This window comes from Gymnogyps californianus, chromosome 16 (genome assembly GCF_018139145.2).
Source record: "Gymnogyps californianus isolate 813 chromosome 16, ASM1813914v2, whole genome shotgun sequence".
Classification (NCBI taxonomy): Eukaryota; Metazoa; Chordata; class Aves; order Accipitriformes; family Cathartidae; genus Gymnogyps; species Gymnogyps californianus.
The window spans coordinates 1,721,625-1,734,415 of NC_059486.1; the positions used below are offsets into that span (position 1 = coordinate 1,721,625).

At 48.8% G+C, this 12,791-nt stretch overlaps 2 protein-coding genes across 2 annotated transcripts in view; one reads left to right on the forward strand and one right to left on the reverse strand.

Annotated features, from left to right (window-relative positions):
* Positions 1-8,437, forward strand: part of ASCC2 (activating signal cointegrator 1 complex subunit 2) — a 28,044-nt gene extending 19,607 nt beyond the window's left edge. Inside the window, 6 exon segments of the mRNA XM_050906770.1 lie at positions 244-287; positions 290-359; positions 3,893-4,117; positions 5,864-5,972; positions 6,542-6,618; positions 7,143-8,437. Of these exon segments, the coding sequence (XP_050762727.1) occupies positions 244-287; positions 290-359; positions 3,893-4,117; positions 5,864-5,972; positions 6,542-6,618; positions 7,143-7,311 (694 nt within the window). The 3' untranslated portion in view covers positions 7,312-8,437.
* Positions 8,438-10,439: 2,002 nt separating this feature from the next.
* Positions 10,440-12,696, reverse strand: LOC127022896 (cytochrome b-c1 complex subunit 9). Its single transcript, XM_050906734.1, has 2 exons — positions 12,545-12,696; positions 10,440-10,711 (listed from the first exon to the last, which is right to left on the reverse strand). Exons 1-2 carry the CDS (start codon positions 12,683-12,685, stop codon positions 10,664-10,666), a joined length of 189 nt encoding a protein of 62 aa, XP_050762691.1. The 5' UTR covers positions 12,686-12,696; the 3' UTR covers positions 10,440-10,663.
* Between the last annotated feature and the right edge of the window lie 95 nt (positions 12,697-12,791).

Here is a 12,791-nt window from a genome sequence, read left to right on the forward strand (position 1 = left end):
GAAAACTGTGCCTTTTATCTTAGAGCAATGCCATGTAGTGGTTGTGCACGTACTATAGTGCGGCTGTGAAATGAAGGAGTTGCAATCTGTGACCCAGTCAGCCAGCACCACGAAGAGGATCTTGGCATGCTGTGGATGACTTTGAGCCTGACAAAGAAGAAACCAAGGTCTTAGGAAGGAGAGGACTTGGTCTTCCTCAGTTCACCTTTGGTTTTATTCTTTCTTTTTTTTTTTTTTTAACAGACAGCTGAAGCCAGACCCTACTCCTCTAGTCACTTCTCGCTATAATGTTTCCAGAATGATGAGTTTGATGTTTTCAGTAGGGATTCAGTGGATGTTTCTCGGATAAAAAAAGACAAGTGGTGAGTATCATGTGCCCTTAATTAACCCTGTCTGTGAGGAGGAATAAATATCTGCAAACCTGCGAGTTTATTTCTCGTACAAACCTCCTGCAGGAATTTGTTGGCAGGGGGTAAGGCTTATCAAAAATGTTTCCCACCTGTTTCTTCTGTTTCTCTGGGGAAGTAAAATGAAATGTTATTAGGGGTTGGTTTCAGTTAGTGTTTTTCCTAATTGGCTTTCCTCTGTATGCTGCTAGAGATTGCTCTGCCTAGCTCATTTGTAATGTCGGGCTCTTGCTTCTTGGTCTTCATGTTAAACCTGTACTGAACAACAAACCTTGAAAAGCAACCATCTCTACGAGCCTGGGATTGTGACTCAGAACGGAGAATAAATAATGACTTGGTTTCGATCCAAGTGAAGCTTCAATATCCGTCTGCTTCAAAATCTGATAACGCTCAGTGGCTTAGACTACTTTTGTTGTTCCTGCTGCTGTAAGCTTCCTGCAGAAGGGCATTTCTTTTGCTTTCCGCCTAGTTTGGCGTGTTGTGCTGTGCTGTGCCACGCTCCATGCAAATTTAGGTTAGGGTACTGTCCTGCTGGCTCCCGTCGATATCAACTGTATCTCTCTAATATGGTTGACTTGTTTCAGATTCTTTTTAAACACTTTCTCTAACCAGCCAGGTGTAATCTTTATGTTGGTATGTATTTACACAGAATGTAAATAAAAGTCTGGCTGGAGATTGAGCCACATGACCCTGGGAGCTCCTGGTTAAGGTTCTGGTTGCAAAAGCTGCATCAAACTCTCAGGAGAAAACCACTTTTGTCCCAATGTCCAGTCAAACAGCTTCTCAGCAGCAGTGCTATTGTGTTTATACTGGCTTGGCTAGGCAAGAAAATAATTTCTTTTCTCTCTGGCCAAGACAATGACTTTTGAAGTGTCCATAGCTAAGAATTCACAGGCACAATCTCTCTCTTTTCTCCTCATCGTGTTGCTTTGCTCAGAGCGCAGGCAGGCACCTTGTCAGCAGGAGCCTTGTGCACAGGCGTGCTTGGTTATCTCCCATCTCCCCAAAGTCTTGCACACGTGGGTAGCTGCTGCAGCGGCTGGACAAGGCCAGAGAGCACTGTCTTGAGTTCAGCACGGTGCATCCAGTGTACGGAATAACCCTGCTCAGAGCTCCCTCTGCAGATCACTTAGAGAGCTTTGAGAGCTGTAAGCCATCTCTGAGCTGGGTTGTGGGACGCTGCTCCCATGGCGTTGTCCTCCGGCTGCTGCCAGGGAGGCTGCGGCTTCTCTCCAATGGTAACATTGCTCCTTGAGAAAGCTGTCACCTCTTCTGTACTGTTACGTGACCTCTTGGGATTATCCTCTTACTGCTGCTGTTCCTAGTGTCTCTTGGCCTCCCTCAGGCTATGTCTTCATTTCAAAACAGTTCTTCTTACACTGAGAACACTCTCTGCAGGACTCCGGACACGTTATTTATGTTTTGAGTGGTTTTTAAAACCTGGAGGTAACTAGCTGGGATCAGCAATGTATACCCTATGCCCAAAGTTGACCATATCTAACTAAATCAAAGGATAAGCTATAGTACCTTGCTCTCTAGGATTTAACATTCAGAACTCCATAAATATGGAGTGTGTCCTTTCAGCACTGAAAGAGCAACTTCCTCAGTAGTCCTTGTTCCGCAAGCAAGAAGCCTGATGCTTTACCCAAGCGTCTGGGTGACAGGGTTCTCCTAGCCTAGTTTGAGATCTGCTTTGGATTTGAATTTTATCAATATACCTTTTTTCATCCTTCACCCCCTTTCTTAAAATCTTTTGCTCACCAAATTCTGCTTGTGTTTAGAGTGGCGTTGCTGCCTAAGCATGATGTCGCAATAGTGCTTCAAGAGCCAGATCAGGTTGGGTCCCATTGCGCTAGCTGCTCTGCGGGTAAGCGTAAGCAGTTTGGGGCAGGGACTGTTAATGTGAAGGAGAAAGCCACACCAGGATGAGGAGAGAAACGAGCACGAGGAAATGAACATACTAGCGTATATGTGATTCTCTGCTGATCCTGAAAAGTGATCTCGCCTGTCTCTGCCTGTCCAGCTATAATTGCTGGCTGAATCTGTCTCTTGAAGTCAGAGCATGCCCTGAACACCGTGGGACTAGAGGAGCTATCCCACTGTTTTTCCTGGAATTGGTGCCTGAAACACATCATTGCAGCTCTTCTGCAGTCATCAGACCAGCTCAACAGGAAACAATTATCAAATACTTAGTTCAGTCTCATGCTGAATACCAGCAGAAGATGTTATCCCAGCCTAGGTATGTGTGAACTAACCACATGCTTGTAGGGCATTTTGCAGCTAAATGCAGGCATGTAACAGAGTGAGTCACGTTAGAGAGGGGAACCACATCTATCTGTAATGTTACTTTGTTTTGAGATTCTTCATGAAAATCAGGCTGCTTGGATCACTTCCCCACTGCTTGCTAGTATGTCACGTAAGTCTATCCATTCTTGAGTCACTGACAGTCTGCCTTGGACGGGTTCTTTCTCTGATAATATCCAGATGCCAAATAGATCACTGATGTATGTTCCTCCTAGACTTTGAGGGCTGCAAGTTGTCCTGCGAATACTTGGCAGTGGATCCTTGCTTTGCTGCAAGCATATACTTGGCTGGTCTGAAAAATGGGACTTCAAAGAGTTTTGCTTGTGCAGCTTGAGACACAGCATCTCAGTGGCTGCTTTTTAATATCTCTGTCAAAAATCTATTTCTTGGTCTTCCCTTCTTTAAAATGACTGTAATTTTCTTTAAATTAAAAGAGAAAAAATTGTACGTGCAGTGCTTTGAGATAGGTTGGATCAGAATCACTAGTCTACTCTGTTTTGTTCTTTTCATTCTTAGTTGTGCTTATTCTAATCCTTACTTGCTGCACTGGTAATTATTTGGCTTCCCCCCATCTACGTTCGTATTTTGCATCTCATGTTTGTGAGCTGAGGTTCTTGACTAGAGGAACACACGTGTCCGTGCAGCAGTTACTCTAATGCAGCCCTGGGCCCTGATTTGCAGCTGTGAGTGCTACCGCAGCGAGATGATACTGCAGCATGGTGTTAGAGGGCACTCTGGGCCTTGCAGAGCCGTCTCGTAGACTGGAGTCTTAGCCCTAACAGCTTGCCATTCGAGATTCATGGGACTTCTTGTGTTATTTGGATCTTGGCCAAATTTCACCTTGAGTATAATTGCATTTGGCCTCCTGCAAAAGCTTTCTTTCTCTCTCAAATGACAGCGGTGGTCTCCAATTCCTGTTCTTATCTGCTGTGTAATCTTGCTGGGCTTCTGTTTAAAAATGAGTTCGTTCCAAGCCAGGAGTGGCCGTTTTTAGTAGCCAGACAAACAGCCCTGTTATAAATCAGAGGGGAAACAGGGAGGCTTTAGTGCTTGTGGAATTTGAGATGAGACTTCTGTTGCTTCAGCTTCCACTTACTAACAGGAAAGAAAGTAACTTATAGAGAAGATCTTTACGCTGCCTTTCTGTGTCTGCCTCTCTGTTTCCATGCTGTGGAGTGCAGGAGGCAGAAGGACACGACCAGGAGTTTGCTGAATGACAAACGCCTGATTGCTGAGCAGAAGGAGCGCTACAGCCAGTACAGCATGATTGTGGAGGAGATTCCTGTGCAGCAAGGAGACGCTCAACTCTACAAGGAGGACTATGAGGACGAGTACGATGACACTTACGATGGAAACCAAGTGGGGGCAAATGATGCTGACTCAGATGATGAGCTGATCAGTAGGAGGTAGGTGCTGTGGCTTCAGTGAATGGGAGGTTGATGGGAATTGCCACCTAGAGTTGTCCGGCTCGCACAAACCTGTTCAACACTGGTTTTGGGCTCTGTTTCTCAATGAGGACGTGCATGCTTCAAACCACCCCTTTTTCTGCTGCTGCTGCTTTCTCTGTAACATGCAAGGAGGGAGATCTGGGTCTCCCTTCTCCTGTTGGTAGGGAGTGTTGCCATGGCATGCACCCGGGACGTTCTCAGGCTTCCACTTTCTGTGTCTGCAGGACTCGGCCATTGCCTCGACAAATCTAAGAGGGGACTTTGCCATTGTGTTGAAACTTGCACTCAGCACTGCTGCTGCTTATAGAAAACTATCCTGCAGCGAGGGAGAATGGGCTATCTTGAATAATCAGGATTGAGTGTAGCTGGGCAACGTAAAATGGCTGGTTAGCAATGGAAAACTTCAAAATTTGGGAAACTGTACAACCGGACTTCTCCTCCTTGCCAGTCCCCTCTGACATCTCAGAGTGCTGACACCTGGAATTCAGTCCTCGATGGACTGCGCAGCACTCTCCACAGTGACTGACGGCCGGAGACAATTAGCTTTTAGGAAGCAAAGGGTTAGGTCGGGATGGGGGTTGTAGAATATTTATTTTAGAAATAAGAGCTAGAGATAGGAAACACGTGTTTTAAAAGCTGGTTTAACATTTCTGAAAGTGGCCTTCTGAATTCTAATGTATTATGAAGATGTCACCATTTCTAACCTCAAATCAAAATGCATCTTTGGGTTTCCTTTGTCCCTTTTGCTTTTTTTTTCCCCTCCTAAAGCGTGGTAAGGCTTCAATTTAAATCCTTTTTGTGGTTTGCCTGTAACAGTGCGGCACTCTGGTCTTCTCCCCTATTTCGGGCACTCAGTGCTCACTGCTCCTAGAGAGGCAGTAGGAACAATCAGTGGATGTTACTGCTGAAAATTAGATCCATGGGTCTGAAGTAACAAAGGCTTTTCTGGTATTATATTTATTTCTGTGACAGTAGAATGATGGATCTGAATTCCAATGGAATTTAAGCACATGCATATATGCCTATAGCTCTTCTTTAATACATATATGTGTGTGGTAAGTTCTGCCTCTACTCCCCCAGGCCCTTTGCTGCTCTGTGTGTGCAGGGTGATTCATAAAGTTGGATGGATTTCTCCAAGTATTTCCCCCTGTATGAAACTGGGGCACAGCGATGAAGCTGGGGCTCCGTGGACAACCACTGACCAGTCATAGTGGTTTTAGAGCACAGCGCTTTCTGAGCATTAATGTTTCTGTCTGAGTTTGAGCTTTTGGTTTGAGGGTTTGTCTTTCTACAACAGATGCTCCTTGGCTGGTGAGCTAAAGCTTAGCAAAGTATCCTCCTTACTAATGCCTTGTGGCTCTGCCTGGATCCCCTCCTCCCAGAGGAAGCAGTTGTTTCCTTGGAGAAATTCCTTGTGAGGTTTCAGGTTTTTCCTGACCTGCTCCTTTTTTTAACTATTATTATTTTCAGTAACAACTTCATAGTGAACATTCCCCAGTGAAGAATGTGTGTTCGTTAATTGCCCACAGTAAATGTGTCATTAGCTGCTGGGTCTCTCTTTATTCAGAAAAAGAAGCAAGTCCATGAAATTTGTAGATTCTCATTTTTGAAAGATAAGATGCAAACCAAAAAGGATAAGCTGTTCACTGAAACATTTGTGGCTGTACTGTCTTTATTGCTGACTGTTTGTGTCTTAATTCTCAGGCCATTCACAATTCCTCGGGTCTTGAGACCTAAAGGACAGGAGGAAGGACAGGAGGAGGAGGAAGAGGATGAAGAGGAGGAGGAGGAAGTGGAAAAGGAAAGAACAAAGGTGACATTTATTTTGTGGTTGGAGTGGCATTAAGATTTACCGTATGTCTTACTGCTTCACCTGCAGAGTGACGTGGAGCAGATTTCCTCTTTGGAGAGTGAATCTTTCAACAGCAGCATGGAGACTGAGCTGCTTTTCAGAGTGGCTACTTCTGTGGTCTGCTGGACTCTGAAATGTCCCCTGAGGACAGCTATCCACTGCTTCCTAAGCTAACCATACAGGAGCAATGACACTTACTCTGTGGAGAGGCTTAATCTCCTTTATTTCATAGCCAGACGATGCCAGCAGAACACTTTGAGGGTCACTAACGCTCTGTTGTCATGGTTATACTGGAAATAGTGACGTTGATGGTGTTGCTGGCAGAGGTAGGATGTGGGTGGAAGTCTCAGTCAGGTTTTCTGCCAGGTTTTGTGTTTGGAGTCACTGACACCAATCCTGCTGGCTCAGCCAGAAGAGATAATGAACCATGGATTGACTCTGTTCCACGGTCCAACAGAATCACCTCCTGCTCTAGCCTTTTGCGTGATGCTGATGACTTTACTGACCTCTTTCCTTCCTTCCCATGGTAGGACCATTTTGTGCAGGACCCAGCTGTACTGCGGGAGAGAGCTGAAGCCAGGCGGCTGGCTTACCTTGCGAGGAAGGGGTAAGTAAGCATCTCCCTCTGCGGGGTGAAACCGTGGCTCTGCAGTTAGCAGGTGTTTTGCTGCTGACTGGAATTGTTGAGGGTGTACCTGTTCCCTAACATTCCTGTACGTCAGCGTCACTACCACGGTGGTGTTAGCTTCCTTGCCCAACTCTTACTTCGCTGCTGGTTGTTCTGTCCCATCAAATGGGTCGGCACGTCCCTTTTATCATAAGCAGCAGAACCCTGTGCAAGATAGGATCTTGGAGAGCGCAGCTTCCCAGAGCTTGAACAGCTCCCACAGGGATTTCAGGACAATTTAATAGCTGGCTTTAGCTGATGGACTCAATGCGTAGAAGGATGCAGTCGTCGTGTGGCTAATGCTGGTACTCAGCTGTTGCAGAAGCCCTAGAGAGCTGGGGTGAGCTGAGGCTCAAGGCCTGACGGCTGAACTCCTCACACCCAGTTGTTTCTCGGGATCAGCGTATTTTGTCCCCCAAGTGTGCAGTGTGCTGCTGGCGATGCCCTTTTTCTGTGTACTCCAGGCACAAGCACGACAGCTCTGCTGTTGTTGGGAATGTGAAGGGCCATGGGCAGAACCGGGAAACAGTGCAGGAACGAAGGAAGAAGGAAGCAAACAAAAGCACAAGAGCTAACCATAATCGACGAGTCATGGCTGACAGAAAGCGGAATAAAGGCATGATTCCTTCCTGAAAGACTCTTAGCCCAGGTGTTGCATCATCCCCAGTCCTCTGCATAGGAGGAGGCGGTTGTGCTCCGTTCCCTTGGCACTCCCTTCACTCAGGGGACTGGATGTCGTGGTTCAATACCTGGCACTTCAGCTCATGCGGAATTGCACGCCCTGTGGGAGGGCTGCCCGTTCCCGGAAAGCCACTGCGCTGCAGGCAGACCCCGACTGCTCAGACGCGTGTATGACGGTGGGCTGCGCCGCGATGCATCAGACAGGCTGCACCAGCCGTTCATTTCCTTTTGTACTATTTATAATTCTGAGAATTTTATTTTCATACTGGCTCCTTGCGCTCTCTCCGCAACTCAAGCGGGCTTCCAGGCCGCGCAGCGGGCAGCTCTGAGAGCAAGGCTTCCCTGGAACAGCCTTCAAAGCTTTCTACTCCACTGAAATGCCTTATCCTGAAGTACAACTTGAAGGTTGATAGGAAAACGCTCAGGCTATTCCCGTTGCCGACAGACACACAGGAGTTCAGGCGAATAAGACCTTGTCATAAATTTCTGTCCCTTGAGTGTGTGAAAACAGAATGTGCAAATAAATGATTTAAATCTTTTACTTGGTGTTTTAGGCTCTTACAAACCGTATTGATCTTTAACTTGGAGGAACCTCAACAAGCCTTTTAATGTGCTGTATCTGCAGGCAGTGAAATTCAGTTGCTGTTTTGTGTTGGTTTAGTGTAATGAGATCTAGCCACAGCCACTGAGACTAAAGATACTTGAAAATCAGGATCAAGGCATCCTGAGAGAGATGACAGTAGTATGGAAATCAGAGTTGAAGGCAGCAGGGTCAGAGTCCCTGGGGAGCTGCCTCCTCAATAACCACTTGTCACACTCTGTGAAGCAGAACTGCCTGGATCAGCATGTTTGCTGGAGCTAAGAGTCAACAGCAGTTTCTAGTTGCCAGAAGGACTTCTCCTGAGGACTGTCTTTTGTTATGGAGTTGTTCCCTAGGCAAGGAGACACACAAATTATCGAGTTTACTTTGTAACCTGTTTTTGTAAGGTGCTCAAATGCCATGGCAATGGCTGCCACACCGTGCCTAGGCAAGCCTGGAGTATCTGCCGGCAGCTGGTGATAAAACTGTTCCGGTCGCTGTTGTCACGGAGCGTTAGCATGGTTTTGGAGTGCCGTCCCCATCGTGGAGATGAACTTTCAGGTAAACAATTAGGCTTTGCTTGGTTAATCTGCTCCGAGTGCCATCTCCCCGCCACCACACCGTGTTTTTTCTAGTACTGGAAGGTGCCTGTGGCTGTCATCCGCACGCTGAGAAAATCAGCAGTGGGTTATGTAGTGTTCGAGCTACTGTTCCAGGGTAAACCTAGTGCTGCCTTCCCACTTCCGAGCGCCGCAGAAGGAGCGCGTTGGTAATAAGCCCTGTAGGCACGTACCCTGCTGCCTAGCTTTACGCAGAGGGCGGGGAGTACGGGGCTGTGCCATTAGTGCTGCTGCCACGCGCTGTTGTGCTGGGGCTGTTTTCAGAAAGTGTAGAAATGGCTGTCGCCGTTGGGCAAAGAAGATGAAGTCCTGAGTGCTCTGAGGGCAAGGTTTTTTCTTTGTGTATCAGTACTGTCATACCCCCTCATGACAAGGCGTAGGAAAAGGGGAATTACATTTACCAACTTCCCCAAATCCGCCATCAAGGGGAATCACCTGCTAGGATAACTAACTCTCTCCTCTTCCATAGCTACTGTTCTCGGGACTAACAGCTTTATTTACTCTGTGTCAGTCTGCTACAATGCTCTCCCCCTGCTTCCTAATACTGTATTCATCTTTAGTTCTTCCTTCTAAGAAGCTGCAAATCTCTGTCGCCTGCTCAGCATAGCGTGAAGCTATATCAGCACTGCAGACAGCGCTGGGAGTAAAGCAGGCAGTCTTACACTGTACGAGATTATCCCAAGAAAGCTTAAACCGTTCCTCTTAAGCATCTCTATAAAAGCACAGCTGGGACTGTGAAAGCTGTAGTTGTTTTTTGCTCAAAAAACACAAGCACAATGTTTTCCAGTCCTCTTTGTGTTCTTAACGTTTTACTCCTGACGCCTATTTGCAAACCCAATAAAGCTGCTTTCATTGGCACTGGCTCTAATTTGCTCTGCCTCATCCATTGCTAGAATTCCTCCTTATTAGTGAAAATATAGTGAGGAGGGAGAGATGTGGCTTCTGGGCTGGTATAGAGGGAAAGTGGGAAAAGCAGGAGTCACTCAGCCAGATCTTCCTACAGCCACCTCAGAGCCCAGAGTAATTAACTAACTGAATCATTACCCCAAGCAGTACCTGACTAGCCCTTCCCTGTGAAGATGGCTTTGAAATGGCCAGCGAGAACAAGGCTGGACTCTTCAGAGAAGTTGCTGAGAAGAGAATTACTCCTTCCCCTCTGACAGTCAGCTGCTGGAGCCGCACACCCAGCCGGAGGGGTGAACGCTCCTTGCAGAGCTAAAAGCAATTCCTCTCCCTTCTCGGCAGCTCCCCTTTGATCGGAGGGGATGGAGGCAGGCTTATAGCGTGCTACACAAGCCCGACAAGACAGTTCTGCCCCTCAAGCCACTTGAAGAGCCAGAAGGCACAGAAATAGCTAGGAAAGAGATCTACAGCCCATTTCAATAGGTTTTGGACAAGCTAAAAGTTCCACCCCACCCGCATTTTCAGCCCCGCAGACTGACGGGCACGCACCAGCGCTCGCTCAGAGGCTCAAAGGGCCAGCGGCGAGGCAGGTTTCTCACCAGTTAAGGCAGGGGTGGCAGCAGCATCTGCTGCAGCTGTGGAAGGATGACAGGCCAGGGAGTGGCCCAGTCCTGCATTAAAGATGTACATGATTTACAAAAGAGCATGTAAATGATTGACTTTTCTTTGAACAAGACTAGAAGCAAGCAGACAGCTCCTTACCCCTCTCAGAGTTCTCATCAGGCAGAAGCCAGGGGTAGCGGCAGTACACCACAGCTGTATAAACGCTTTCAAGTCTTTCAAACCATTTTTAGGACGTCATGATTTCTTACAGTGTCTTGAAACTAAGGAGTAGGGCCATGTTTAAGCATTCTCCGTCTCCTAATAAGGAGAAGTTAGAAGCAGGCCAAAGGATAAGTCAGGTGAACACACAGGCATGAGACATGGACCAAGAATTTATTATTTTAACACAGCAAGTTTGAGTACAGCAGCAGAACTCCTTGAGTCCGTCTTGGTTTACACCATATCAGGCTGATATGATCTGGCTCGGAGTTGTTCAATCAGGAATCCATTTCCGTTTTGATACAACCAGTTTCAGGAGGCCGAATCCTTCTCTGCAGTGTCTTTTGCCACCCCAGGCTGGATCCTGCTGCTGAGCGTTTCAATCTTCACTTCTCTCATACTTGTGCTTGATGTGTTTCCACAGTTTCTGTATGCAAAACAAACAAACAAAAAAACCCCAAACTGTAATCTTGGCCAGCTTTTCAGTGGTCCTGGGATAAAGTTGCACTTTAAAATGCAAGTTATCGCGAAACCTACGTCCGTAACAGGCAACGGCAAGAGGGGAAAGAAGAGTTTGTACGAAAACACATCCCCAAGTAGCACCAGGGTACACGACAGCGGGGGTACCGTCATCCTGCGCTTCCCTGCTATGCGGGGGCACAGCCTGCTCCGCAACAGCAACAGTCCCACACAAAGGTTTCGAGAGGAGCAGCTAGACGGCAGCTGAGAGCCGGGAGCCCACGCTCGTCCTGCCGTGGAGGAGGCGGCAGATGGAGTCCTGTACCTGGGCCCCTGGCTTTTAAACTAGAGGGGGAGGAAGCTGCTGACATCCCACGTCCCCTGTTCTACTCTGCAAGCCGGAGGGTACTACAGCATTCCAGTCACATCGCCTCGGCTTCCCACTCAGAGTGGAGAAGGCATTTCTGCTCCCGGAGATACAGGATGCAGAAAAGAATCCTGTTCCAGGCGCTGAAATCTGCTGGCGCAGTCGGGACTGAGGGAAGCGCTGCGCAAGGGCAAGGCGCGTGCCGCGCTTTGCTGTTTGTCGTAGACAATGCTTTAGATTTTCAAAAAAAGTGAACTGCCTCGATAATTTCATTTTACAAGCCTGCTTGAGAAAACATTAGCCCACAGAAAACTAATGCTACAATTTAAAAAAAGGAGTTGAGTGCAAAGCCGAAGTTCAGATGTGATTTTATGTTAGCTTTTAACAAATGACTGTTGCTAAAAAGGAGGAGACAGGAACCCTGGTCTTGCTCTTACTGTATTTCCTCAGCTCACCAAACCCCTGGTGAGTTACTCCAGGGCGGTGAAGCTGTCACTTTCTGCGGTACCAGTTTTCAGCTGGTTTCATGCCCTGGTTCAGGAGGCCGAAGAGCAGACGTCGCACTGTCGGGGAAGGCGCAGGGCAGCTCTTTTCAGCATCAGAGCCAGTAAGATGACCTGGCTATCCTGGGAAACCGCGCCCTGCGTGCTCCGAGAGACCCGAGGCACATCAGCGCTGCAGGACAGGGAAGAGGACCACTGAGCTGCAGGTGGGAATGTGCAACACACTTAAGCTATTCTTGTACTTGGTGCAAGAGAGAAGTAACAGCACCTCCTGCCTTTTCTTAGGGCACGCCTTGCATCACCTCATCCTGTCCCGGAAGCCGTTATACGTCCTGTCCATGTGACTCAGTGTCCAGGCAGTTATTATCCCATCACAGCTCTACTTGGAAATATAGGGATGACTTGACCCATCACATCTAACGTTATGCCCGAGACAGCAGACTCCGCTGTCCCGTACAGCACTGCATGTCCCGGCCATGACTGGATGGCACGGCATGTTCACCAGCCCTTGTCCCCTCTCTCTGCTAAGGCCAGATCGTGAAAGGCGGAGGGCTACAGACCTACGGAGCGCGAAGCAAGCTCAATCCATTTGAACCTTCCTGCATCCCACCGCCTTTGACACCTTTTCTCCAGCGGCTCCGCAGCCGGAGAAGCCCAAGAACACACCGAAGCCCTGACTACCAAGCGCCACGGCACCAGCCAAACCTCCACACACCGCGGCCTTAGCGCTCGGGGCCTCCTCGGGGAAACCAAGGTCGCAATTCAGCCGAGGGAACGCCTGCCGCAGGCCGAGGGGCCGAGCCGCGGGCCCGGGAAGGCAGGGGCAGCCCGAGGTGCGGGCCCCGGGGCAGGGCCCAGGCGGGACCGGCCTGACCTTCAGGGCCCAGGCCTGTGCCGGGCGGGCCCGCGGTGCGGTACCGCCCTTCCTTACCCCCTCGTTGAGGTGCTCGAAGATGGCGTCGGCGCCCTGGTCGAAGGCGCGCTCGAAGAGGACGGCGCCCAGGACGATGGTGAGGGCGAAGGTGGAGGTGCGGCGGAACAGCGAGCTGTACGCCCGCTGCAGCAGCGCCATCTTGCCCGCGCGCTCTGCGCATGCGCCGCCCGACAGTGGCGGGCGGCGTGGCGCGCAGCCTTCTGGGGGATGTAGGCGCCGAACCCGCCGCTAGGCCTTCTGGGGG